The sequence below is a fragment of the Chionomys nivalis genome, chromosome 26, assembly GCF_950005125.1.
Source record: "Chionomys nivalis chromosome 26, mChiNiv1.1, whole genome shotgun sequence".
Lineage (NCBI taxonomy): Eukaryota > Metazoa > Chordata > Mammalia > Rodentia > Cricetidae > Chionomys > Chionomys nivalis.
This window is the reverse complement of record NC_080111.1, coordinates 26099028-26126256: the sequence shown is the minus strand read 5'-3', so window position 1 is coordinate 26126256 and position 27229 is coordinate 26099028. Positions and strand designations below refer to the sequence as shown.

The window sequence follows — 27229 nt, the reverse complement described above, 5'->3', positions numbered from 1 at the left end:
TGTTTCTATTTAGAAAATACGTATAGAGGCCCCTAAAATGGAATGAAAAGTGTTGGGTATAATAACTTTAAAGTAAACGTTCCTTAGTTAAACTTGCCTTACTTACTAATAAAATTATTTTATTCCATATAATGATGATTAAGTCAGTATTACTGCAGTGTAGACAAATGAGATTTATTAATGATTCAGTTTATCTGAACAACATGAAAATATATTAAATAATAGTTATTCCATTACTGAGTGCTCTAATATATTGACAAGTATAATACCGGTGACCAGTATGACAATACCTGGTTGACCTGGCTTAATTTAATTAAAGCCATGCAAATTTAAGTATTGTTTAGGACACATATACACAGTGCAAACTTGCAAGCATGCAATATGTATACATATACATGAACTGTGTTTTTCATATGCATCAGGGAATCTATGAACATGCTCTAATATATAAGAAAATAATGTATCCATGTTTTATAAATTCCGTGTATTTTTCTTTCTTTTCTTTTTCTTCTTTTCTCTTTTCTTCATCCCCCCCCCTTTTTTTTTGACAAAATCTCACCATGTAGCTTTTGCTGGCCTAGAACTCTGTGTAGTTCAGGCTGACCTTAAAGTCCCAGAGATCCCCTTTTAAGGCTTAGATCTACAAGGACATTGTGACTCTTTCTAGTCAAACTTATCTGATGAAAGGGTTTTGGTGTCATAAAAACACTTTATGTTTCCATCTCACTTTCTGAAGAGTGAGTTGATTGTTGGTATCTCACCTGCACTATGAGCCATCTGGTTCTAAATATCATTCATATTAATTAGCTTCTCATCCCACCAGCTACGCTTGGAAGCATATGTCTCTCTTTAGAGAGACAGAGAAGCAGTTTGTTGAAGGTTTGTATTGAAAACGTATCATGAAGAATTTGTGACGATTTCTCCATGTTAAAATATTTAAGGATAAAGCGTATTTTTTTTTTTTTAACTTCTAAAAATCTTCTTTGGTTACTTTGAGGGCAGCTGGTTATTTTGCTTCCCACATCTACTTGCATATTTTATTGTTTTTATTCTCAGCAGGCTCACCCTTCTTCAAAGGTGCTGTGTGCATCTCTTGGGTAAGCTCTGTAATAGCTCGAATCTGGGACTTAGTGAAGTGCTTGCCTTGAAAACCACACTGAGCATCCAGTCCCCATCACCCATATGAAAAGCCTGGCCTGGTGACCTGTGTTTATAAGAAAAGATAGATAGACCCAGAAAAATGATGCCCAAGGTTGTTGTCTGGCCTGAAACACACACACAAACACACACATTGTGTACATACACACCCCTCTCTGATCCTGGAGTGTTTCCTTGTTCATAAACTTGGGCATAATAAAATGCTTGTCCTGAAGCGGTTGGGAAGATTCTTCAATGCTGCACTTCTTCTCTGTTCTTGTGTAGAAACCAAAATTTCCCCTAAATGTAGCAGTCATGCATTTTTATTAAAGAGTCAGGAAATTAATAACTTACTAGGATTTTAAATTTGCTTTTTATATTTGTTAAACTGGAAACTTAAAGTCAGCGTCTCTACTATAATGAGTCATTATTTATTTAGATTCTCTGAATTTTATGCTACCTTTTTTAAAAAAAGGCATTGAGAGCTTTTTATGGATATAGTATCTAATTTGAATCTTTTTTAACTACTTAGGAAGACTTAGCTGTAGCAGCCAGTGTTTTACAGATGGTAACAGAGGCAGAGGGATAAAGTAGCACATTAAAGGATATCATGACATGAGCCATAAAATGAATGTGGAAAAAGGAACCATAAAAGAGAATAATGCTATTTATCATTCTGTTGAGACATCTGTATTTAAAGCGTTTTTCTTTGCATCCTTCTTCATACAAGATAATGCATATTTGCAGAGACAACTTGAGCGGCTTGAAGACTCAGAATGCACGGTTCCTCCTGACTAGAAGCAGTGATGGAGTACTGCCTGTGGTTTCTATTCTCTGGTTTCAATAGATTTCCTACTACAGAAGGTGTTTGAATGGACAAACAATATTTTCAAAAGTTTATTGGATGAAAAGAACAGTTATTGTCTCTTCTAAAAGCTTCTATTGTTTACTGATATTGATTTACTATTTGTGATAGAATACCACCTTCTTTCCCTCAATGTTCACATTCCAATTTTGCTTTAGAATAGCTAACCCATTATTCCAGTTTCAACGTGAGAATAACTGTGGACAGTGTTTTGGGCGTGGCTGTTTCTGCTATTTTTGTATTGTTTTGTGTGGAGGAGGATAACACAGGGGGTTAACTGATGGTGCTCATGGACCACAGAGGGTGCGTTTGTCCTGAAGCTCAGAGCACATGGGAAAGGCCTATCAGTTCCGGAGAGAAGAGTTTTACTCTAGCTCATGTTACTGAAAAAGACCCCGGAACTCTTGATATTTATGAACATTATGATTGCACATGAGGTTTGGTCTATTCTTTTTGAAAAATGGCATTTTTCTTTGATGATTACTATGTGCAAAGTACGGTAGTGAAGGCTGTGTCTGGAGGAAAGAAGGGAGCAGTAAAGGACACAGATGAGTCAGAAGGCCTGGAGAAGTGGCTCAGCCCTTAAACGTTAGGCTCACAACCGAAAATACACGTGTGCAACGGTTGTTTACAGTTTGTTATTCTTGAAATCATAAAATCATCACATGATTTGTCTCTTCCCTTTCTTCTCCCCTAATCCTCCCCCAAACCCCTTCTTGCTCTCTTTCATATTCGTGGCCTCCTTTTTCAATATGTGTTGTTACATGCATACATGTGTGAGTATATACATATGTATTTCTACATGTGACATGCTCAGTCTGTATAATGTTGCTTGTTTGTATGTGCTCAGGAGTAACCGTTCAGTTGTTTACATTTTAAAGAGGGATTCATGATAAGGAGCATGTATGCACAGACACACACACACACACAGAGAAGTAATGATTATTTTTCTACCAAATTTTTACTTTCTCCTTATTGTGTTAGTGAGTTTTCTCTTTTCTCTCTTTCTGTCACCGTTTAGATTCTCTCAACCCCATCTTCTCTCGCTGTTTGTGATTTTTTTTTGGCTTGTCTATTTGACATTTTTGTTGTGAGGACATTGTATTATTTTCTTTCTGTTTTAATTTTAAAATCTTTTTTTTCCAGACACAGATAATGTATAAGTGGATCGAGCCGAAAATCTGCAGGGAGGATCTCACGGATGCTATCAGACTGCCCCCTTCTGGAGAGAAGAAGGATTGTCCTCCTTGCAACCCAGGATTTTATAACAATGGCTCTTCTTCTTGCCATCCCTGCCCTTCTGGGACATTTTCAGATGGAACAAAGGGTAAGGTGTCTATCATGAACTTCACTTTTAGAAAGATAATATTAATAGACTTGGGATATTGTTTTCAATTGATTTGCTGGGGAAGTCTTTAGAAGACACATTTCTTATTTCATTGGAAGGACAAAGAGTTGAGAAATGTTGATGAAGGGACTGTGAGACCATGATTTATTTACCAGCTAATGAGAACTCTCTTACTGGCATTTTGTACATGTGAGATTGCTTCCTTTAAAAAATATTATATTTAATTTGAATAATGACCCTATCTTGTTGACTGTTGATAATAAGGATAATCATCCATTTGCCCTTGTGTGTGTGTACATAAAATGAAGGACTATATAAAAAAGACCACCAAATGCGTACACATGCATTAGCACTCTATCTACAACCATTGTACAGACCACGTTTGAAGAAGTTCCTAAGGGAACTGGTGGTGTTGCATCTTTCCTTCTCACTTCTCTGCTAATCATGGTTTAGAGGCGCTTGGCACAGGGAAGACTGTCCAGATGCAGCCTACTGTGATTGTTTACTCCTGTCTTTTGCAGAGTGCAAGCCATGTCCAGCAGGAACAGAGCCAGCGCTTGGGTTTGAGTACAAATGGTGGAATGTCCTCCCTGCCAACATGAAAACTTCCTGCTTCAACGTTGGGAATTCCAAGTGTGATGGAATGAACGGTGAGTTTGGAGTCTCCCTTAACTGTCGTGGCAGCAAAACACCACTTGTTTTTACAGTTCACTTTTTAAACACACCAGACTCACATTGCTTGGCTGTGTGTCCACCCCAGGCCTTACATAAAAATCAAGCAATCAGGCAGTTGGATTTCCTACAGTAATAAAATCTACAGTTTTTTCCCCTTTCCATGGTGTCACTTTCTTTAGTTTCAGCTTTGTATAGTCAATAACAGTATGTAAATGTCAAGTAGAAAATTCCAAACCCCAAATTTTAAATGACAAAATACTGTTCTATGTACTTATTGAAACCACCTTCCTTTTTTTTTTTTATCTTTCCAGTCCAGGATGTGAATTATCGCTTTGTTTGGTTACCTCTGCTTCCTGACCATTAGTGAGTTAGTAGCGTCTTGGTGTTTAGACACAGCTCATGCTTCACAATATCTGTGTTCAAATAACTTCTAATAATAATCTCAAACCACAAGTAACATGCCAAACAGAACCCATCAAGGTCACCCTCACTCACTCACTCCCTGAGCCCTTTCTCCCTCCCTCCCTCTACCCCTCCTACCCTTCCAGTTGAAAATGCAAAAGTTCTCAACTTAAGAAAGAGCATAAATTGTTTGATGAAGTTGCTAATAATCCACAGTAAAAAAAAAAAGCTATTAGCCATTAAACTGTGAAGAAGAAAAAAAATATCCATGCCAACGTTGCTCTCACACTTTAAATGGCAAAAGATAAACAGCAGCATGTTGGAAGTGCTAAGATAGAAAATGTATTAAATAGTAGGGCTTGGTGTGTCCACTGTGGGGGTCTCAGAGCTTATCTCTGAGGATAGATGTGTGCATGGGAGGTTGACAGTGGACAATTGTTGTATTCTTCTTGCATTTTATGCAGTCACTTTTGAAGTAGATGTTGAAACTCACGTTTAAAGTCCCAAACCCCAGAAGAGATGTAGCAAGGAAGGTGACAGCATCTACATCTCTTACCACTTCAAGGAGTAGCATGTAGGTAGAGTTTTCATCAGTACTGCTGACTCCAAAATAAATGCATTGAGGCTTATATTATTTACAAATGTTTAGCTGTTAGCTCTGGCTATTACTAATTAGCTCTTACAACTTAAATTAACCCATTTTCCTTATTTACACTCTGCCCTGTGGGGGGTACCTTTATTCATATGGCACATTCATCTCCTGCTCCCTCTGCCTCTGGCTGGTGACTCCTCTTTCTGCCCTTCTTCCCCCCAGCATTCTCCTAGTCTGGCTCACCTGCCTAACCTTATTCTGTTCAGCTATTGGTCAGTCAGCTTCTTTATTAAACCAACCACAGTGAAATATATTCACATAGTGTAAAATAATATTTCACAATATTTCCCTTTTTTGTCTAAACAAAAAGGAAGGTTTTAACTTTAACATAGTAAAATCATATCTAACTAAAACAGTTATTAAGTAAGAATTACAGTTAAAATCTCCAGTCCACTTGTTTTTAACAAAATTAGAGAAAATATTCTAATATCTATATTATCTTGGTGAGTCTAAAGTTTTCATCTAATTTACCTTTTTATCATAACTAAAGAAAACTGTAATTATGACTATCTAATCTTCAACTCCACCAAAGATCCCGGAAGGTGAATTGTTACCCAATGACAGGGACATTAGGCCTCTTAGACAGTCACCCTAGGTTTTTCTTTGATGTTGTGGCATCCAGCTATGACCTATAGACATAGTATGTCTGACAGACATTTTTAAGAAGCAGGGAGTTTTGAAGGACTCTACTATCTTGACTTGACAAAGTTTGGCATTTGCTTTGTTTTGCGTCCAATTGGTCCAGTTTGGGCAGTATGCTGCCAGCAATTGAGGCAAGGACAGTTTCTTTGCCCAATGACTAGCTTTTGCCATAAATAAAGCAAATTTCTGTTAAAGCAAAGAAAACCAGCCCACAAACCACAATCCTAGAGAACTTAGACAACAATGAGGACACTAAAAGAGACTTACATAGGTCTAATCCACATGGGAAGTAGACAAAGACAAGATCTCCTGAGTAAATTGGGAGCATGGGGACCTTTGGGGAGGGTTGAAATGGGGAGGGGAGAGGCAGGGAGAAGAGCAGAGAAAAATGTAGAGCTCAATAAAAATCAATAAAAAAAATTGTCATGAAAAGCCTTAGGTTATTAAACATATTAAATGTATTAAATGCCATATTCTCTAGGTTGAAGTGTTTGAAGACTATCTAAATATACCTGTGTATGACTTTTAAAACACATCTAACGTGGCTATAAGTTGATTCTTATATATGACTATTAATCTATATTTCTTACACATTGCATTTTTAAATGAGTTGCATAAAAACAATACCCTAAACAAGAGGAGAAATATGCACAGAGTATAGCAAAATTAATTTTAAATTTATATCAATTATTAAAATCCATACCAATGTGCAATATTTAATACCAGTGGATTAAATAATCTACCAGTAGATTCAATCATCTACCCTTTTATCCTATTATTTCTATATTCTTCCCTTTTTTTCAGAATGAACTTCCTGAGAGATAATGTTTTGTTTAGTGTTTTTTGACCATTATCAATAATTTGTAAACAACCCCCTTAAATAATAATAAACATTAATAACCAATATTTTGGGGATGTGTGTGTTGTTTCCTCGAGACTGCTTCCTGTTGTCTGAGGGTTCTGGCATCTTTGGGAAACCTTGGGAAAATCAGAATGATTGTTGGGTCTTGGCTGTAGTATTCTGTGAGGCTAGATCATCTCAATCGGCAGCCTTGTTCTGGATGCCGGGTCACCAGGGTCATCCGTTTGTATTGGTGTCTGGTCCCCTTGTTCTGAAAATACATACACTTCTAAAGGTAACATACATGTCTATATTAATACAAATATAGACTTGCATTTGATACAAATCAGGCATAGATGATTTTTCTTATGTGACCGAACCATGTAAAATATATATCATATGTCTTGTAGTTCTTTTAGGTCTATTTGTTTATGTCTGTAGTCAGGATTTCAGGGTGTCTTTCTTGATCAAACCTGATTTTTTTTTAACCTTGAATGAATCCACAACCTTTCATTTTCATAACCTCTTCCCCAAAGTAAGATGTTTCTTCACTTACATTTTGAAGTTAAGACATTTAAAAAATATGTAGGTTGGTTTAATTTGGCCATTTGGATAATTCAATGTGTCCTAGCAGATATTGCTCCTTCCTCAGCATAAAAAAATTTAAAGAGAACACAATAAGATACAGTATCCAGACTCTCTGTGTATTTTCCGTCTTTACATGGATTTTTTCTTTTATATTACTTTACTCCTTTTTTTAAGGACATTATTTTATTATTTTCAAACTATTTTTTAAATCTAAGACTGTATATACTCTTTTTCTTCTCTCTCCCACACCTTTGTACATTTTTAAACACACTGTAACCTGTTTAGAGTTTTGTGTTCTGTCTGAATCTGTCTTTACTGTGTATCTGTTATCCTTTATTGTCTGCATGAGCAAAACTCCTCCACTATGCAGCATGCTAGTGGATCTTGTGCTGGGAGCGTAAACCCACAGGCATTGGCTTGGAGAAGCATCTCTGAACCATGACCCTTGTGATAGACTGAGAGAACCTACCATGTGGCTTAGCACATGGCAGCTGGCAGCTGGCAGCTGGCTCCATTTCACTGGCAGCTGTCAGGAGATACATCTCTGCACTATGGCTGACATTAGACTGTGAGACTAGAAAGCTATGTTTGTCTCTGTTTATGTATGTTTAGAACCGTTTTAAAAAGCTTTCTTAGGTTTTATGTGGAAATTCTTGCTGAAAGTTTGGGCGCCATTTATAGCCAGAGTTTTCCTGTCCCACTAACAACTCCCAAATAAATGCACTGAGGCTTATGTTATTTACAAATGCTTGGCTGATAGCTCATGTTTATTACTAACTAGCTCTTACAACTTAAATTAGACCATTTTCCTTATTTACGCTCTGCCAGGTGGTGGTACCTTTATTAGCATGGGGCATTCTCTTGCTTTCTTCATGTCTGGCTCATGACTCTTCTCTCTGCCCATCTTCCTCCCAGCATTCCCCTAGTCTGACTCTCCTGCCTACTTGTATTCATTTCAAGCTATTGGCCAGTCAACCCCTTTATTAAATCAATCACAGTGACATAGATTCACACAGTGTGAGGAATATTCCATAGCAGCAGTAGGTTACTTTACTCTGGCTCAGTGCTGTGCCATGGTAAAGGGTTAAAGATTTTAATTTCCATTTTCTATGAAGCCCATGACTGTGTTTCTAAGATGTAGTTGAATCCTACTTACTGAAAACTTGATTATGTGGCAGAGTTCTTTCACCAGTACTTGGTTGTATTCCTTTTAAAATATGACACTAGCAACAGGCATTCGAAGCAGTAAGACTTAACAATGGCGTCTATCCTTTGTCACCTCAACATCATTTTATCAGTTTACTTTCTCGTATTATATTTGATCATTATTCCTAAGTTTGCACGCACAGTTTGAAAATTGCATGTTTTGAATCAATAGCTCCCCCAAACAGACTTGGAACAGAGGAAATGAAATGTCCATAGGAGTATAGAGATCAACAGAAAAAATAGAGGCTTAAATAATTTTGAGCCAACACATTAGTGAAAGTCCAAGACCTGACATACATTAAATACAAAGTGTTCTTTGCTGATCAATAATACCACATTTCAGAATTTATCCCCTGAGAGAAGAAACATTAAAATAGTTATCTCTCTATCAGAGTCGATATTCCTAATAAGTGTCCTTTGATTGAATTTGAGTCATGAATTTAAGATCAATTAGGTAAACAATACTGAGAAAACAAGAGTATGGAATGAATCCACAGAAGGCTAGTACATGTGTGTACTCACACACTAGAACAGAGTAGATTATCCGTGACTTCCTGTAGAAGACTCCAGCTCTCACAACACCACCAATTGACTCACAAACTGAATCTTAAATTTGCCCTATAACAGTAAAGAAAATAAAAGTCAAAGGTCAAATCTGTGTAACTTTGTGACCTGGAGTCCCTGTGTCATTTTTATAATGAACAACACAACAACACTCAACAGGGTCAAGTGGAATGCATGGGGCAGCTTGCCTGAGGAGGGAGTCACCCTCCTGCTGGGATAGATAAAGCAGGTGTGTTCAGAACTGAGTTGGATGTGTGGTTTGAATGTTTTCATATTCTTGAAGTCCAAATTTGAGCAAGTTGCATAATAGGAATGAAGAACAAATTTTTGCATATTGTATTTTTGACTGTGAGAAATTAAAAGTTGTAGGCAAGTTGGTAGTTTGTGAATGGATTTATTGTGTATCATGTATAAAAAGGCAAATGGAAATAATCTTAACATTCCAGCAATAGAATGTTTACCAACATAAGGTAGCTCAATTGAATAAAATATTATGTGTGTCATCATTATACTGAAACAATACATTGAAAGAAATTTTAAAATATATTTCCAGAATTTTTAATTTTTGTTTTTTTCTGACTCAGTAATGCTATTTCTGAGGATTTATACCAATGAGACAATGTGATTTGAAGAAGGAAGCTGTATGCAAAGATGTCAGTTTTTATGTTTTCTATAAGAATGAAAAGCAGGAGAAAAGAAATTTCCAACAATGATATACTTAGATGAAATTAAATGTAGAATGATTTGTAATGGAGAAATGTATGACTATAAAAAATCAAAGATACTTGTAAGAGAAAAATAATCTATATTTCTTGGTCAGGACAGAGAAAAAATGATGAAAATTGATGGACTCTTCACTGGGCAATATTGAAATATGTGAGGCATATGTCTCTACTTGAAGCATAGTAACTGCACGCAATCTACTTGCTACTGCCTCTTCCTTGGTCGTCTTTCACATTCTGTCCTTTTTTGCAGTATTCACATATTTAAAGACATATTCTTATAAATATAACTACAGTTTTTCTTGACATTCACTTGCTCTGCATGGGGTATCTTGATCCTCCTTATCATGGTCACAGGGTTATTATCTAAACCTAAATTCTTCTCCTATCGCCCGTACGCTCATCTCACTGGGCTACAGGGGTTCATGGTTACTCAACTCTTAGAATTAAAAGTTGACAACCGATTTTCTGTGTTTTCAATCATAGGAACATTTAGGCAGCAGAACTGTCAACATTTTTCTAATAGATGAGTACCCATTATTTTTATTTTTTATTTGTGTGTAAACAATATACTAATTTTCTATAATTTATTGTATTTGAAAATTATCAAGTTGCCAAGCTAGTACTGAAATGAATGCCTATATTACATCTCTTGAAGTAGCAGATAACATTTGGAGTTATATCAATGCTAAGGTATTGCCCTTAAACAATAAGCTTGCTCGTTGCTGTGTGTGGATTTATCACCTTGCTCACTTTAAAGTGGTTCTCTTGGCTTGTGGTATGTTGACTGTTCCTGTGAAGATGACATGCCTCATGTGACTTCTTGTGCACAGACCTCACAGTGTTGGCATTTGTTAGCATGTGTATACCTCACATTTTCTACTTCTTAGAGAGAGGGAGTTCTATCTACTATCCCGTGTGTGCCATACTTATTGACATTTAGTAAAAGTTAAATTGCGAAACAAAAATACAGTAAGCTGAAAAGAACCCCTGACCCTAGGTTTCAGTAATTAAAGTTTTGCTTCTCTTTTGACTGTCAGCAGAGTGGGAATGTGTCTATTCCACAACAAGTGGCCATCTTAGTAGGCTAGCATGGATAAAGGCCACCTGTTTTGGTTTCGAATGTCATCCTTCATTGAGAAAACTGACACCCTGTCTCACATTGAATAACTTGTATGTAGAGTGGTCCAGTCAGAATGTCTTCATTAGTATCTAGAATTAAACTTTTGCGTCTAGTCTACAATTGATATTTCAAAATATGGGATTTTCTGGAATATTTTAACTTTAGCATCAATAAGTATTTGCCTTTTATGGTTACCTTATTTTAACATTTTTGTTATTAATGAAATTTTACTACTAAAATGTCTTTTATCCTTTTCAGGTTGGGAGGTGGCTGGAGATCACATCCAGAGCGGAGCTGGGGGCTCTGACAATGACTACCTCATCTTAACCTTGCACATCCCAGGATTTAAGTAAGGAAAACTGGTCCTTTCTTTAGGAACCTTCACTTCCTCCATAGGAATACGGGAGTAGGTTGACCCTATGGAGTGTGCTTGTATTATCAAGTACACAAGAGTATGTCAGAGAATGATGTATGCTATTTAGGAATCTATATAACTGCCCACCAAGAACCTATAAATGTTAGTCAGGTATGTTCCTTAGATAAAGCAGAATTGTTTTAACAGCATTACAACAAACCTGTAGTATTCATGACTTGTTGATCATTAATGGAGAGACTTAGTTTAAGCCATTTAGTCATAGGAGTGTGCATTTTGTTGTTTAATTGTTTGTCTCAACTCTGTAAGTTAGCATGTTGTGCATTAATTTATGTCTTTGTTTTAGTCCTGTATGTTGAGATTTCCCAGGGTGAGTCTCTTTCTTCCTTTAGAATCAGGAAAGTGCAGCCTAGAGCAAGGGTATAGACTCACAGACTGAGAAAGGGAGGATCTGTGTTTCCTCAAGAAGCACAAGATTAATTAACAGAGAAGCTGGATTTTCAGTTTAATGAGAACACATGATTTAAGTTTATTTCAAACTGCATTCAGCATACATTATTGATATTGCAATTTTGTTCTGTCATGTAGACCACCAACATCTATGACTGGAGCCACAGGTTCTGAGCTAGGAAGAGTAACGTTTGTCTTTGAGACCCTCTGCTCAGCTGACTGTGTTCTGTACTTCATGGTGGTAAGTGATTGAAGGCAGATTTCAAGGTTTATTGTTCACTTTCAAGTTTGGCATAAAAACAGAGAAGTCGACCAATGGAATCGAATAGAAGACCCTGACTTTAGCGCACAAACCTATGAACACCTGATTTTCGATAAAGGAGCTAAAAGTATACAATGGAAAAAAGAGAGCATCTTCAACAAATTGTACTGGCAAAACTGGATGTCAATCTGTAGAAGAATGAAAATAGATCCATATCTATCACCATACACAAAACTCAAGTCCAAATGGATTAAAGACCTCAATATCAGTCCAAACACACTGAACCTGATAGAAGAGAAAGTGGGAAGTACTCAAGTTTGAATTTATTTATTTAAGTTGGGATGAGAACCAATTTCCTTGTCTTTCTTAGAACTTTCAAAAATATTTTTAAATAACTAAGGAAATTACTAAGATTTATACAATAATGCTTGCCAAGTGTTTATTCCTCATGGTATGGGTTCTCAGTATTTAACCTTGTGACCCTGATGTCCCATCCTCCCAAGGGTACCAACATGCCAAGCTTACATGTTACAAATCATTGCAATATTTTTTTGTAAGCTAATATTAGAGTTTGATAACTTCCTTTAGTCTTCATGTAATTGGTTTTCTCATAGGAGTTTTGAATTACCAAATTAAATCACAAATAATATATCAAATAACACTTTATAATATAAACATATTATATTATATACTGTATATAATATAATAATATAATATAAAGTTATATTATTTATAGGAAGGCTTCTTAGTGGTGGAATGGACCTAGAAACTCCACAGAGTTGTGGCAATAAATCTGGCTGCCACCAGTATCTCTGCCATGAAGTTACACTCTCGAAAAGCTAACGAATGGAGAGAAGCCAGCCGGCAGAACCACAGCTGTAATTCTGAGCATGCCACTTAGCAGATTAAAGACTCGTGTGGTCAGAAATATATATATATATATGTGTGTGTGTGTGTGTGTGTGTGTGTACAGGAAAGACAGATTCAGATGGAAAATAAAACCTCTAAATGGTTTACAGTGTGTTTAAAATAAAGAACTGCTTAGTTTGTGCTTTATTTGTAAATATTTTTACTGTTTTAGGATATAAATAGAAAAAGCACCAATGTGGTGGAATCATGGGGAGGAACCAAAGAAAAGCAAGCGTATACCCACATCATCTTCAAGAACGCAACATTTACATTCACTTGGGCATTCCAGAGAACTAACCAAGGTCAAGACGTAAGTTCCAGCCTTGTATCTCTCTTCAGCCCTCCGTTGGGTGTGATCTCCATTAGGAGCATATGGATCTCTGTTGGGGACGCTAAGGGTTGTAAATGAAGACATCATCTGTTTCATACATGGCATTATAAGCTAAGAAAGCTCATGTGTAGTCTACATAGGCCAGTATGAGCTCCACTGAGATCACAAGCTGTGTGTAGGTGAGCTGCTTTCTCTATGCAAATACATTCTGACCTGTATACAGGAGATGAAAAACCATTTAAAAAGTACGACACAAGCCCTTGTAAGTGCCCTGTGAGTGGTAAACTTGCATCACAAGCCTCATACAGGGCATTATTAACTCTATGTAAGGACATAGGACATCAAAGAATGAAACCATGTATCCATGTGTAGAGCATTGTTACCTGTGTATAGGATACCATGGTTCTATACACAGAACGGAGAACGTTAAAGGTGCTCTATGAGACGCACATAGCATTACACCCACATTACAGAACAATACGATCCCATAGTTTTTATTTCTTTTAAAACACAAAGATAATGCCCACTTGTGATACATACAAAGCTGCCTTCAAATTGGAGAAAGCACTTCTTTGAGTCAGTCATCTTGTTGTGAATTGGTATAAGATGACAATTTTTAATTTTTTGAGATTAAAAATGCATGTAGTGGGTGGAATGACAACAAATCTATGAATTATTCTGAGCTGTGAGAAAACACAGTTGTTGACGCTTAAGAGAAAATTAAATATTGTTTTTACTTAGAACTTTAAAAAAAAATCCTTTGAGACCAAGAAAGTTCATAACTTTATTCTTCTTTATCCAACTAGCTAAGATTTGCTTAAGTGTCATTAACTAGTGTGAGTTTATGTTTTTCATTATGGTTGATATCTCCTTTTAGAGAGAGTATATTTGTATACAGAATGGTAGAACAGAGACAGCTATTGCCTTTTTTTGATATTCATTGCTAGTATAGATCTAATCCTCTCTCTGAACATTTCATTGCATATTTCAATACTAGCTGGCCTGTTATTCATTCATTCATTCATTCATTCATTCATTTATTTTTGGAGTATCAGTGTGTAATATATACATATACATATGCGTGTGTGTGCATGTGTCAGTGCGAGATATATGTGTGTGTGTGAGTGTGTGTGTGTGTGTGAGAGAGAGTGAGAGAGAATGTGTGTTCTATCTTTGCCTGTGGTTTTTTTTTTTTGTCTGAATGTATGTCAGAAGTCGAATGTATGTCAGAAGTCAACACTGGAAGTCATCTACTTGTTCTCAGCAGTTTTTTTTTTTTTTTTTTTTTTTTTTTTTTTTTTTTTTTTTTTTGGAGACAGGGGCTCTCACAGAACCTAGAGCCAGTTATTTTGGCTAGACTAGCAGGCCCAGAATATCTGTCTCTGTCTCACCTCAATCCCCCAACACTGGGGTTAGACGCCTATGGTGCCATGCCTCATTTTTATATGAATACTGGGTCCTGATGCTTGTGCAGCAAGCACTTTACCACCAGGTCACCTCCCTAGTCCGGGGTCTATTATTTGTAGTGTATCTGCACAGATAGGACTTTATCAAAATAAAAACAGGGTGAGTCTTTCCTCAGAGGCTCTTCTCTGCTGTGGTGGCATGGGAGTGCGTTTTCTCTCTTCTGTTTATTTTCAATGGGAACCCAGTCTCCAGATTTCCCATGGCTTTAGTTGTTCTTTAGGCTTTGTTATTTAGTGTTCAATCTTAGGAGGATGAACAGCCATGGAACTCTACCTCCTCCTTTCCGTCTTTTCATCTTGGTCCAGAAGCAAAGCAATAAGCAGTCAGGTGTGATGTTGTATGTTAGGCTGACAAAAACCAGACCTTAAACAATCCTATACCATCAGAGGGGAAACACAGCTAGATTCAGGCTCTTTTGACGCCCCTTTCTTAGAGACTAGACTGCATTGTTTTGGGGAAGGGCTGGAGAGGGAAAGGAAGGCTCAAGGAAGCGCTATGAGCCCATTGGTATCACAGGGGTTGAGTGAGGAAAAGAGGTCCTTACTTTCCAGGATGTCCCACCCTGACAGACTCACGGCACCCACCACATCACTGAGAGTTATGGATGAGTGAGCTCAGGTGAGATAGTTAGCTGCTGTGGTACTCTTCTGTAACCGTGCTAGCTATGACATACGTGATGTCAATCACAGCAACATATCTGGAATTCTGTGGTTGTACAAAGCGGCTCCTGATGTCAAGATCTAAGGGCTTTTTATTTAGAAGGGCAAAATATGAGTATGGCATATCAGTTTGGAACATTCTGGCTATTTTGGTAATGCCAACACAAACGTAGCTTTGTTGTACAGTTGCAGTCCAAGGCAGATGTCATTCTTTCTGCTCTCTTTCTAGAACAGACGTTTCATCAATGATGTGGTGAAGATTTATTCTATCACAGCCACCAATGCAGTCGATGGGGTGGCCTCGTCATGCCGTGCCTGTGCCCTGGGTTCTGAGCAGTCGGGCTCATCGTGTGTGCCCTGCCCCCCAGGCCACTACATCGAGAAGGAAACCAACCAGTGCAAGGAGTGTTCAGCTGACACCTACTTGTCCATCCATCAGGTCTACGGCAAGGAGGCTTGCATTCCCTGTGGGCCTGGGAGTAAAAGCACCCAGGTAAGTCTGCTTTGCAGTCATTCCCACAGCCATTCTTGGTAGAAAATGTAAAGTCTGTACCAGACTTTCTTTGGGCCACCAACCAGCTCCCAAATCATAACCCAGAGACTTATTAATAGATTTGAATGCTCAGCCTTAGCTTAGCTTTTATTTTATTCTGTTTCTCTTTATGTTTGCCTTGGAAACTTTTTTATCTTTCATTCTTTCTATATATCTTATGTTCCTGCTGTCTCCATGGCTGGCTGGTGACTGTGTGTTTTCTGCCCCTGGCATGTCCCTCTCTTTCTCCCTTTTTTCTTCTTCCCTTCTCTTCTTCTCCAGCTTGGATTTCTCCTAATTACTCTCTGTCTGCCAGCCCTGCCCATCCTTTTCCTGCCTAGCTATTGGCCATTTGGCTTTTTATTAGTTCAATCAGGTGCTTTAGGCAGGCAAGGTAAAACAAATGCAACACATATTAACATAATTAAATACACATCTGTACATTGTTGAACAAGTCCAGCATAAACAAATGTAACACACCTTTTACAGTCGAAGTAATATTCTGCAGCACATCTTTGCCTAGTCAAAATAGAATTCCATAACAAACTTCCTGTGTGTGGTTCTCTGACAGTAAGGTGGGCAATATGTGGAATTGCTATTGACTCTGGAGAAGTGCCTTTTAATTTTCTTTCCTATTTTCTCTTAAATTAGGTGAGCACTGACTATATGCTTGTTTTTTGTCTTTAAGGATCACTCCACTTGCTACAGTGACTGCTTTTTCTCCTATGAGAAGGAAAATCGGAGTTTGCACTATGACTTCCGCAACCTCAGTAGTGTGGGTTCACTAATGAATGGCCCCAGCTTTACCTCCAAGGGAACGAAATACTTCCATTTCTTCAATATCAGTTTATGTGGGCATGAGGTGAGTTCTGGGTGTTTGGGTGGGACGGGTCTGTAGTCCAGTTTTAAGATAATGTTATGAGTAAAACGACCAATCAAATCTTCATGACCATCAACAACTAATGCCAGGTATAGAGATTTCTTGGAAGTCCTGTTATTTTCTATCATATTGACAGCCTTCTCTACTGGGACAGTCTCATGTGGTTCTTAGAGACTGATCCAATCAGCGGAATTCCAAGCCTTATAGGTGCAACTTAAATACTTTGAGTCCCTTTCTCTCCGCTCTTCCTGAAAGTGGGAAGGGGTAAAAGTGGTTAAGTGTGTTGATCTCATTTTTAAAAAATATAGGTAGGGTATTATGTTTTTGAAAGCTTATTGTATTAGGATTCCACAGAGATAGAGAAATAACACATGCACACAACACACACACACACACAGAGGGGGTTGTGCAGAACTGATGCACATAATAATGGGGGCTAAAAAGTCCTATGATGGGCCACCTGGAAATGAGACCCCTTGCTGGGATGGGATACTACTAATATACTAGTAAGGCTAAAAGTTCAGGTCTAAAAGCTTCAGAATCAGAGACAGCTGAAAACAGAATTGTTGCTCTGAGTCCTGGGTCCCAATGCCAGAGAACCTGAAGTTCTGATGTCTGTAGCAGCAGGATAAGAGTGTATCAGCTCGGGAAGAAGGAATTCTTGCCTCGGCCTTTTTGTTCTGTCTGGGTCCAGTCAGTTAGATGACATCTGCTCACATTCAAGGCAGATCTTCTCCTCCCTCAGGCAACCAGTTCACACACCAGTCTCTTATGAAACATAACACTCCCCCAAATTTGTGTTTTGCTAATTCTCAGCATTTCTTATTCTGACTGTGTTGACCAATAACATAAACTCTGGTTATGTTTTTAAAATGGGGGAAAAACTACTAAGAGAATTTTTATCCAAATTCCAAAGGAGATATATAGGGTCAAATGTTCACTGATTAAGTAGCCTCTCCTGATGAATATAGGATTTATTTGTTGGGATGGAAGAAGCAGAACTTTGTCACTGTTAAGGGGGTTTATGTCAATGTATATGTTGTATTTTCACTGCTATGTGAGACTGTAGTGTGGGGCAGGGAGAATGCACAGCACGTATACCATTAATTAACAAAGGCAAATACGGAATATGTAAGACAACATTCCTCTCATTTCTTTTTCATGTTGACTACTGTATATACAGTCATAATCATTATGAGATGCTGTTACAAACTTGTTCGAAATGAAATGAAAAAGATCTGATTACCATAGAAGTCTTTAATATATATATATATTATATATTATATATTTAGTGTGTGCTGACTAGCTTTTTGTCAACTCTACCAAAGCTTGAGTCATTTGAGAACAGGGACTCTCAACTGAAAAAATGCCTCTGTAAGATTGGTCTATTGGCAAGTCCATCACGCATTTTCTTGACTAATGATTGGTTGAGGAGGGCTTAGCTCAGAGTGGATAGTATTGGTTGTATAAGGAAACAGACTGCACAAACCATGGTGAGCAAACCAGTGAGCAGCTTTCTTCTATGGCCTCTGCTTAAGCTCCTGCTTTCTAGGTAACTGATCTACTTGAGTTCCTGCCCTGACTTCACTGGATGATGGACAGACAACAAGCTTTAAAATGGAATAAACTCCTCCCCAGTTTGCTGTTGGGTATGGTGTTTTGGCACAGCAATAGGATCCTAAGACAGTGCACTTGTCATGACCTGACCTTATAGGTGGTAATTCAGCACTCAATAGGTTGATTGGGCACTCGTTTATTAATAAAGGAATGCATATTAAATATCTTTGTATGAAGCAGTGAATGAGATTGATTCCATTATCTGTTGTATTTCTCAATCCTATTTTTATATTACTACTTCTACCTTTTTAAGAAACATCTTCTCTCGCTCTCATTTTATTTTCTTTTGAGTGAGTTTGCTATGTAGCCTAGGCTGGCCTAGAACTCACTATAGAGTCCAGGCTAGCCTCAAACTCATGAGAATGAGTCAGACCCAGCTTTGTTGTTGTTCTTATTCTCCCTTGTTTTCTTTTAGGCTCTGCTGTTTCCTCCCTTTTTCCTGAGTACTTTCTCTCAGCTATTTTCTACTATTTTCTAGGTTACAAATATTTAGTAAAAGTATATTTTTCCTGTTTGATGATAAGAAAGCCTCGTGGAGAGAGAAAATTTATATGTTAGAGTGTTGGAGGGAGGCCACTTGTTGGTTTCCAGCTGCTTAGTCCTGAAATAACCACACAGAAACCATATTATTTAAACCACTGCTTGGCCCATTAGCTCTAGCTTCTTATTGGTAACTCTTACATCTTAATTTAACCCATTTCTATTAATCTGTGTATCATCATAGGGTTGTGGCCTACAGCAAAGTTTCAACATGTCTGGTCTGTCTCCAGTGCAGCTCCATGGCTTCTCACTGACTCTGCCTCCTTTCTCCCAGCATTCAGTTTAGTCCACCACACCTAGCTCTGTTCCCCCATAGCTCTGCTATAGGCCCAAAGCAGTTCCTTAATTTATCAATGGTAATGAGCATACAGAAGGAAATCCCATATCATCTCCTCTTTTCTGTTTAAATAAAAAGGAATGCCTTAACTTTAACATAGTAAAATTACATATAACAAAACAGGTATAAGCAAGAATTATAGTTACAGCATTTATATTTATTTTCTCTCTTATAACTAAGGAAAACTATATTATTACTATCTAGTCCTTAATTTCATCAAAGACTCCAGATGGATATAATATTATCTAAGTAAACAGGAAGTGCATTGTAAACAACTTCCAAAACTCTAGAATTGACAGAGACATCTTGCTGCCTGAACAGTCACCGAAAATTCTTTTGTACCATTGGGGCATCCATCTTCAGCCTACAGGCCCATAGTATTCAGCAGACTGTTTCATGAGGCAGGAAATTTTAGAGACAGTTCTGCCTATATTGGCAGTTTGTCAGTCACTTTTTTCTGTATCCTGCAGAATGTCTTGCAGATTATTTTATGAAGCAGAAACCCCAAAGGATCGTTTCACCTTTAGGCAAGTTTAGCAGTCATTTTTCTGTGGGTCCTGTGTGTCCAGTTCATTAAGCAGTCCAGGCAAGAACAGTTTTTGGTTAAAACGGCTAACCAACTCCATAAGAAGCCTCTTTGATGCCCATCTTCCTCTTGAAGTAATTTGTACTGTTATGAGCAGATGTATCTCACTGTCATGAAGTCCTACGTTATTAAAACATTTTAAATGCCATATTTTAAAGGTCTTTGTGTAGTAGGAGCTACTGCCGGCTGCATTCCTGCCGCCCCAGCTCCCGGCTGCCTGGATAGCTTATGCAGGCGCCACTCTGTAGTGAGGGGCCGCAGGCCGCTTCCTGCCGCCTGGCTCCCACACGGCTAGCTTTACACCCGAAATAATTACATGGAAACTGTATTCTTTTGAACACTGCCTGGCCCATTAGTTCCAGCCTCTTATTGGCTAACTCTCACATCTCGATTAACCCATTTTTAATAATCTGTGTAGCCCCACGAGGTGTGGCTTACCAGGAAAGATCTTAACCTGCGTCTGTGTTGGGTGGGAGAATCATGGCGACTGCCTGACTCGGCTTCTTTCTCCCAGCATTCTGTTATGTTTACTCCGCCTACCTAATTTTCTGTCCTATTAAAGGGCCAAGGCAGTTTCTTTATTTAACCAATGAAATTAACACAAAACAGAAGACTCTCCCCCATCATCTCTGAAAGATTTAAAGAACGCCTATTCATCTGAAATACATTTCTGTACATTTAGAAAATCTAACTAACATGACTATGAGCTTGACTATTATAAATGATTATCTATTAACCTATATTTCTTAATTATACATTACATTTTTAAATGAGCTGTACAATCATAATACCTTAATCAAGAACAGAAATATACATACACAGTATAACAAAATTGACCTTAAATTTGTATCAATAAACCAATATCCATACCAATGCAAATCTCTGTAGCATATCCCCCTTTAAATGTAAAGAAACATTTAAAAACAATATTTGGGAAAATAGGTATAGTTCTTCTCCAAACTTCTTCCTGCTGTTTATTGGGTGAAGTAATTTTTGAGGGATTTTTGAGGCAACCTTTCGGGAGGTTTTGGTCCATCAAACCACATTAGTCTGGAAGAATTTCACAGGTTTTCATTCTCTGTGGAAACAAAAGAAGAGCCTCCTTTTCAAAGCAACATATCTTTATGCCCAAATTTTGAAGTCAAGATACCTTTATAATATACATGCTGAAATAGTGTAGCAGTTCATACAATGAAATGTCTCTCTGTACTTAGCTCCTTTACATTCAAAAAATTCAAAGAAGATAAAATAGTATACATAATCCAGACTCTCTGTGTACATTCTATTTTTTACATGGCTTATTTATTTTTTATCTGTCTCTTTAAAGACTTTGTTTTGTTTTTTTAAAAACCATCTATTTTTTTTATAACCCTCTATACTCTTTTTCTTCTCTCCGCCAAGTCTACATACTTTTATCTAACACTGTGGCCCATTTAGGGGACTTGTATGTCTGAATCTGTCCTATGGTGTACCTGTAATTTTTTACTGTCCAGGAGCACTTTTTAAAATGCTAAGTGCTTCTTAAAAATGTAAGCCGTGGCATTACTAGGATATATATGGTACTTACTGCTTGCTCTGCACAGTCCAACATGGTGGAAGTCTGTTCACCACATCCATAAGCTGTGCACATTGCCCCAGTTGTAAGTATGCAGTGGGTCTATATGGAGCCATTAAGCAGTTTGTAACACACTGCTTACAAACCCCATGTAAATACTCAGTCTCCTGAAAGAGCCAGAAGTCATGCTGGCAGATGGCCCAGAAAGCTGCATTTTAAAGTGGTGTGGCTTTTTTTATGCTACTGCTGAGTCAGGAAAACATTTCTTAAAGGAGCTACGGCACACCACCAGCACACAGCAAGAAGCTGTGTTAAACTCTATTTTTGTGTCTAGAATTTCTTTTTAAGCTCTCTTAGGTATTTATGTGGATTTTAGTTGGCCCCATGTTGGGTGCCAATTTGTTGGAGGGAGGCTGCTTGTTGGTTCCTGTCTGCTTAGCCCTGAAATAATCACACAGAAAACATATTATTTAAACCACTGCTTAGCCCATTAGCTCTAGCTTCTTATTGGTAACTCTTACATCTTAATTTAACCCATTTCTATTAATCTGTGTATCAGCACAAGGTTGTGGCTTACCAGCAAAGTTTCATCATATCTGGTCTGTCTCCAGTGCAGCTCCATGGCTTCTCACTGACTCTTCCTCTTTTCTCCCAGCATTCAGTTTAGTTCACCACACCTAGCTCTGTTCCACTATAGCTCGGCTTTAGGCCCAAAGTGGTTCCTTAATTCATCAATGGTAATCAGCATACAAAGGAAATCGCACATCATTAGAATTGCTAGTTACATTAATAAAGAGAACTATTTATATTTCATGTCTTTGTATATGTACTCTCGGGTCAATAAAATAACTTTCCAATTTTCTTTTTATATTTCTTTGTAGAAATTGTGGAGCAAGCTATAGTTCTTTGCAGTAGCCTGAAGTATATTTAAACATACAAATAGAGCCAGGATATGATTGAAAAGTTAACTTCTCATAATCTCTCAAATTATTATGTAAACAAATACACCACTGTGTCCAAGAGTAGGTTATTAAAACACCTACAGTGACCAAGAGTCTATAATCCAGATGCTCTGGGATGCTGTAGCAGTGTGGCTTTTAGGCCTTTTCCAAGCATACTTAGACTCATGAAGGAGCATCCAAATCTTCATCAGCAGTTTGCTACATCCCTGGAATGCCTTGTTGAGCTATGAAGTAAACATTTCATAGATGATATTTATTTCCTGGAGTTACACAGCTTTCATACAAACAAATGAGGCTTGTAGTAGGAGGACCAATAGGTCTGGAACAACCTTATCAACTCCCACCCTCAACTGAACACTGAAAGCACCTTGAGACGGATGCCTGGGCACCACCCAAAACAAGTAAATGAGGAGAAAGCAACTCCTCTGGGGAGATTCACAGGCTAATTGAGGTTCAGGGTATAGGCTGACTATCCACAAACCTTCCACTTGTGGCTTTGATTTCCTAGGGGAGAAAGATGGCTCTCTGTACCAACAACATCTCAGACTTTACCGTGAAGGAAGTGGTGATGGGGTCAGATGACTACACTAATTTGGTTGGGGCATTTGTATGCCAGTCCACTATCATTCCTTCTGAGAGCAAGGGCTTCCGGGCAGCGCTGTCATCCCAGTCTATTATTCTGGCAGACACGTTTTTAGGTAAGTTTCCTTTGGCTAGTACAAGTATGCATATTATTATTTATGGTAATAACAAGTTTTCATCATATTGGTGTTTACCACACAAGATTAATGCCTGCAGACCAAAACTGTCATCTTGTAAAATGGTTAAGGAAAAAAAAATCCCATGAGAGTGAGGTCTGTTGGTCAATCTCAGAGTATAAGAAGATTCTGTATTTCTCAACGGAATGTTATGTGTTATGTTTTATGAGATTATTTAGTTTATTTGCATTCTTTAGTTTATTCAGATTTTTTTTAGTTTAAGAGGGAAATAATTTTAAAGATAAAATAGGACTGAAGATGACTCACTTGTTTGCTGCACAAGGGTGAACACCTTAGTTTGGATCCCTAATGCATGTGTAAAATCTGGCTGTGTGGTTCATGCCTGAAATTCTAGTGCTGCTAGACAGAGGTAAGTCCCTAGGACTTGGTGGTCAGCTAGTTTAGTGGAAATGGCTGCTAATGAGATGCAATGAAAGACTACAGCAAATACTAGATAGAGAGTGGTAGAAGATGCCTCAAATCAACTTTGGCCTTATTATGTCTACACATGGATGTGTGTATCCACACAAGTGCATACACTCTTCCCACATATAATAAAAATTAAAATTCTTTATAAATATAAAAAAGCAAAGAATAGAAGATGCATATCTAAATCTAAGTCATAATACAGTATGTTTCATTGCCTCATGTCATACCAGAAGGATTTCAGTACCAAGGGTGAAAACCTTGAGTTTTATTCCTTCTGTCTGAGGTCTTATAATATAGGAAAGTTTTACGAGGAGTCCAGCTCCCTAGTGATTATTAGGTATCAAATTCACTTATAACTGCTGGCAGGGGGCTGGGATTTGAAATGTGAGGTCTGATCTGAGAACATTGCTGTGGACTCCAAGTGTACTGAACTTCAAGCCTTAGCACCAAAGTCAGCTACCAGGCTCCAGCCCATTCCCAGAGTTTAATTCTACCAAGGTTTTACCTATGTGAGGGTGAAAACCTGACTTTCTGATTGAACAAGTTTGGTATTTGTTCCTGGAAAGTATTAGGGCAAAGTCTTCTCCATTATTTCCCTTTTTTGGTGGGTGGATGGAGTTTATGATTTCACTGTACTGCCCAGCCTGTAAAGTTGCCTGACTACAGTGAAAGCACCAGGCTCTGTGAAATACACGTCTGTGTTGGAGGTGAGCAAAATTACATTAGGAGACTAGCATGTCTTGACTGACAAAACCCAGTGAAAGTTCGTGATACTGGAAGAGATTTTGAAACATTAGAGCTAGAAGGGACCTTAGAAACCATCTAAATCTTTGTGTATATCCTACAGGTTCTAGAAAATCAACAACAAAACACCCAGGGTGGTGAAATGCGGTAGATTACATGGCTGAGGATTAGAATCTTTTTTCTCTGGAGATGTTAGAAAGTTCCTTTTGCTTACCAGGAATGCTTTAATTTAATATTTCTGGGAGGGTTGTCAAAGTCAGGCTATTTTGTGCTCAGACACACAGACCTAAGTAAACCTAGATCCTCTGGTTGCTTCACGGTTTGTCCATGTTGTCTAGGAGTCACGGTTGAAGCTGCCTTGCAAAACGTTAATATCAAGGAAGACATGTTCTCAGTGCCACCGAGTCACATTCCAGATGTGCATTTCTTTTATAAGTAAGTGGAGATATTTTTTCATGTGACTATTTTTTAATAAAGATCTCATACAAGTGAACCTATAGATTTTAGTTGTTATTCCAGGTTATAATTTCCTAATGGTAAGAAAGAAATATAATGTTGTTTCAGAGTGTCTAATATGGCAGGTTGTGTTTAAAATGTGGATGTTAAATGGTTTGGTAAAGAGTGAGAAACATGGACTATTTTGAGAGTCACACACCACACACGCACATATACACACACACATTCATGCACACTTTGAAGTTTAGCCATCAGGAGATTTTGGCTCATGGCCTAGGCAGCAATTATTTCTTATCCACACATCTAAACACTAGCCTGATGTTTTGATATGACTAACCCCTCTTTTCCTCAAATTTTTTAAAATTGTGATTAGAATTATAGGAATCGTACCAAATTCTTTAATGATAGGCCATCATTTTACCTGGGAAAATTGTCTACTTCATGTAGTCAGTGAAAGCCAATACACCGAGTGTGTATTAAGTTACAAATTAGTAACCGTTAATATTTTTTCCCTTTTTGTTTGTTCATCGAGCATGAGAGCCATTTTGTACATGATGCTTTTGTTCTTGTTGTCTGTATCATACTTGATCTTTAATCAGTGCCTGCTTTATGATAGGTCTTCCACAGCCACCACCTCTTGTATTAATGGCCGATCGACCGCTGTGAAAATGAGGTGTAATCCCATGAGACCTGGTGCAGGTGTGATTTCAGTCCCCAGGTATTCACTTTTCCTATGTGCTTATTCAGTGTGGAGTTTCTTTTTAGAAGCAAAGCTGTCTGGAATATTACCATTAAAGCATATTCTTTATGGAAATAAAGCAGAAAGAGATCAAAAGAACCAGTACATTGGTTGTAGGGATATGTCAGGACATGATTTAAATGAATAGGTTCTTGTCAATATCTCTGCCTTCCGTCCTCTTTAGTGACATCCCCTTGTCCCTTTTACCTTCAAAACGATTTAGGCAATAAACAACTGCTTATATTGTTTGCATTCTTGTATTTATTCTCACTGTTCATTGGTTTTCTTTAATTGGTTAGGACGGGCCCTGGTTCCTAGAACTAGATCAACAATTAAGTACTTGGGCTCAGTAATCTAACCTCTCTCTGGGTCCTGATTCTCTGTGAGGGAATGGGGTCTTGAAGATGATATTTAGATGCATTTTCAATCCCAGGTTTCTGAGTAATTGTAGCAGAATCACCAAGGTAAATCTAACCTGTAGAACATAATGCAGAATTTTCAACTGATTGCCATTGTGGTACCAGCTCACTGTGGTCTGTATTTGATATATCCTGTGTGTGTGTGTGTGTGTGTGTGTGTGTGTAAATACTAGAACATAACTTCTAGGTTCCAAAAACGATTAATTTGAATATAGCCTGCTTTCCCCACAAGGACCACTTAAGTGTCTCAGTATTTTCAATATATTGTTCAGCATGTTCAATATTGTTAGAGTTAAAGAGCTTTCGATAGTAGCTTGCTTAGTGTCTCTCTATTCAACTCAAATCCATATACTTTAAAAAGAAAGTGAGTTAATCTTTTGTAACTTTACTTGAGAGATTTTAAAGCCCTCCTGTTTCTCTCACACACAGATCAGAGAACATTGTTTTGTACCTTAAACTACTGTGTGTTCTAGCAAGAGAAACATCAGTAAGTCAGTGATTCTGGCTTATTTTGGAAAATCCAGGCACACTGCAGCTTCTCACCAGCTACAGTGCTTGATTGCATAGCTCTACCAATGAGTTACTGTTTTCACCTGTTTAAGGTGAGAGAAGATGTGACGAGAAAACAGGAATAGGCAGTGGATACAGGAATGGGAAGAGATGGATGCTCTTGGACTTCAGGGCCTCCCACTGCCACCTCTCAGCTGGGGTCGCCGCAGCTAAAGACTTTATAGAAAGATTCTAGAATCAGAAGCATGTTTCTTCGCTCTGGTGTTCTGCTGGGCAGTTTTGAGTTCTGGTGCTTGGTATATGGACTATAGCCCTCCTGGGGTCCCTTCCCAGATTTTGTGACTAAGCTCTCTGGGTTTGGTCTGCAGAGTTCATCTGGGTGGCTTCAAAGTTTCCTCTAGGTTTGACTCAAGCAGATGGTATCCTAAAGGCCAGGCATGGCCCGCAGATAATAAATCATCCTCTGACTCTGCCAAGATACATTTTGATGCCTTACCATAAATAAAACATAGCCTCACGGGGTTAAAGGATGGCATCTCAGGAGGATGTGAAGCTTCTCTTTACCTCCGGCAAGCTTTTCCTCTCAGGGAATTTGACTGTGTTCACCGTGGTTTCCCAGAATCGCCTGCAGCAGAAATCTTAGAATATCTATTGTTAAAATTGATTTCAGAATCTCTGGTGTTGAGCACTGGCGTAGTTCTGAAAATAGAAGCCAACTGCAAAGCCTATTAAATTTGGAGGACTATTTCTATTGCCGTCCACCGTGTAGGTTTTCCTTTCTCTGTTTTCCAGAGATAAGCTTCTCTTTCTGTTATTTGCATCTCGGCCTTCTGAAAAGCTGATTTAAAATGAAGCGTTTACGGCTGAGTCCTTCGCACAGATGATCTTGATAAAAATTCATTTGTGCCTGCGATGTACACCAAGGCGGGCAGGCAGGGGCTCTAGGGAG

General features: G+C 38.1%; 1 protein-coding gene across 1 annotated transcript in view; it reads left to right on the top strand.

Moving 5' to 3' along the window:
• Positions 1–27229, top strand: part of Elapor2 (endosome-lysosome associated apoptosis and autophagy regulator family member 2) — a 168518-nt gene that overhangs the window by 116783 nt on the left and 24506 nt on the right. Inside the window, exons 9-18 of the mRNA XM_057758302.1 lie at positions 3149–3329; positions 3872–4000; positions 11024–11114; positions 11727–11829; positions 12932–13069; positions 15446–15709; positions 16437–16610; positions 22734–22923; positions 24495–24591; positions 25229–25330. Coding sequence (XP_057614285.1) covers positions 3149–3329; positions 3872–4000; positions 11024–11114; positions 11727–11829; positions 12932–13069; positions 15446–15709; positions 16437–16610; positions 22734–22923; positions 24495–24591; positions 25229–25330 — 1469 coding nt within the window. The remainder of the gene's footprint in view (positions 1–3148; positions 3330–3871; positions 4001–11023; positions 11115–11726; positions 11830–12931; positions 13070–15445; positions 15710–16436; positions 16611–22733; positions 22924–24494; positions 24592–25228; positions 25331–27229) is intronic.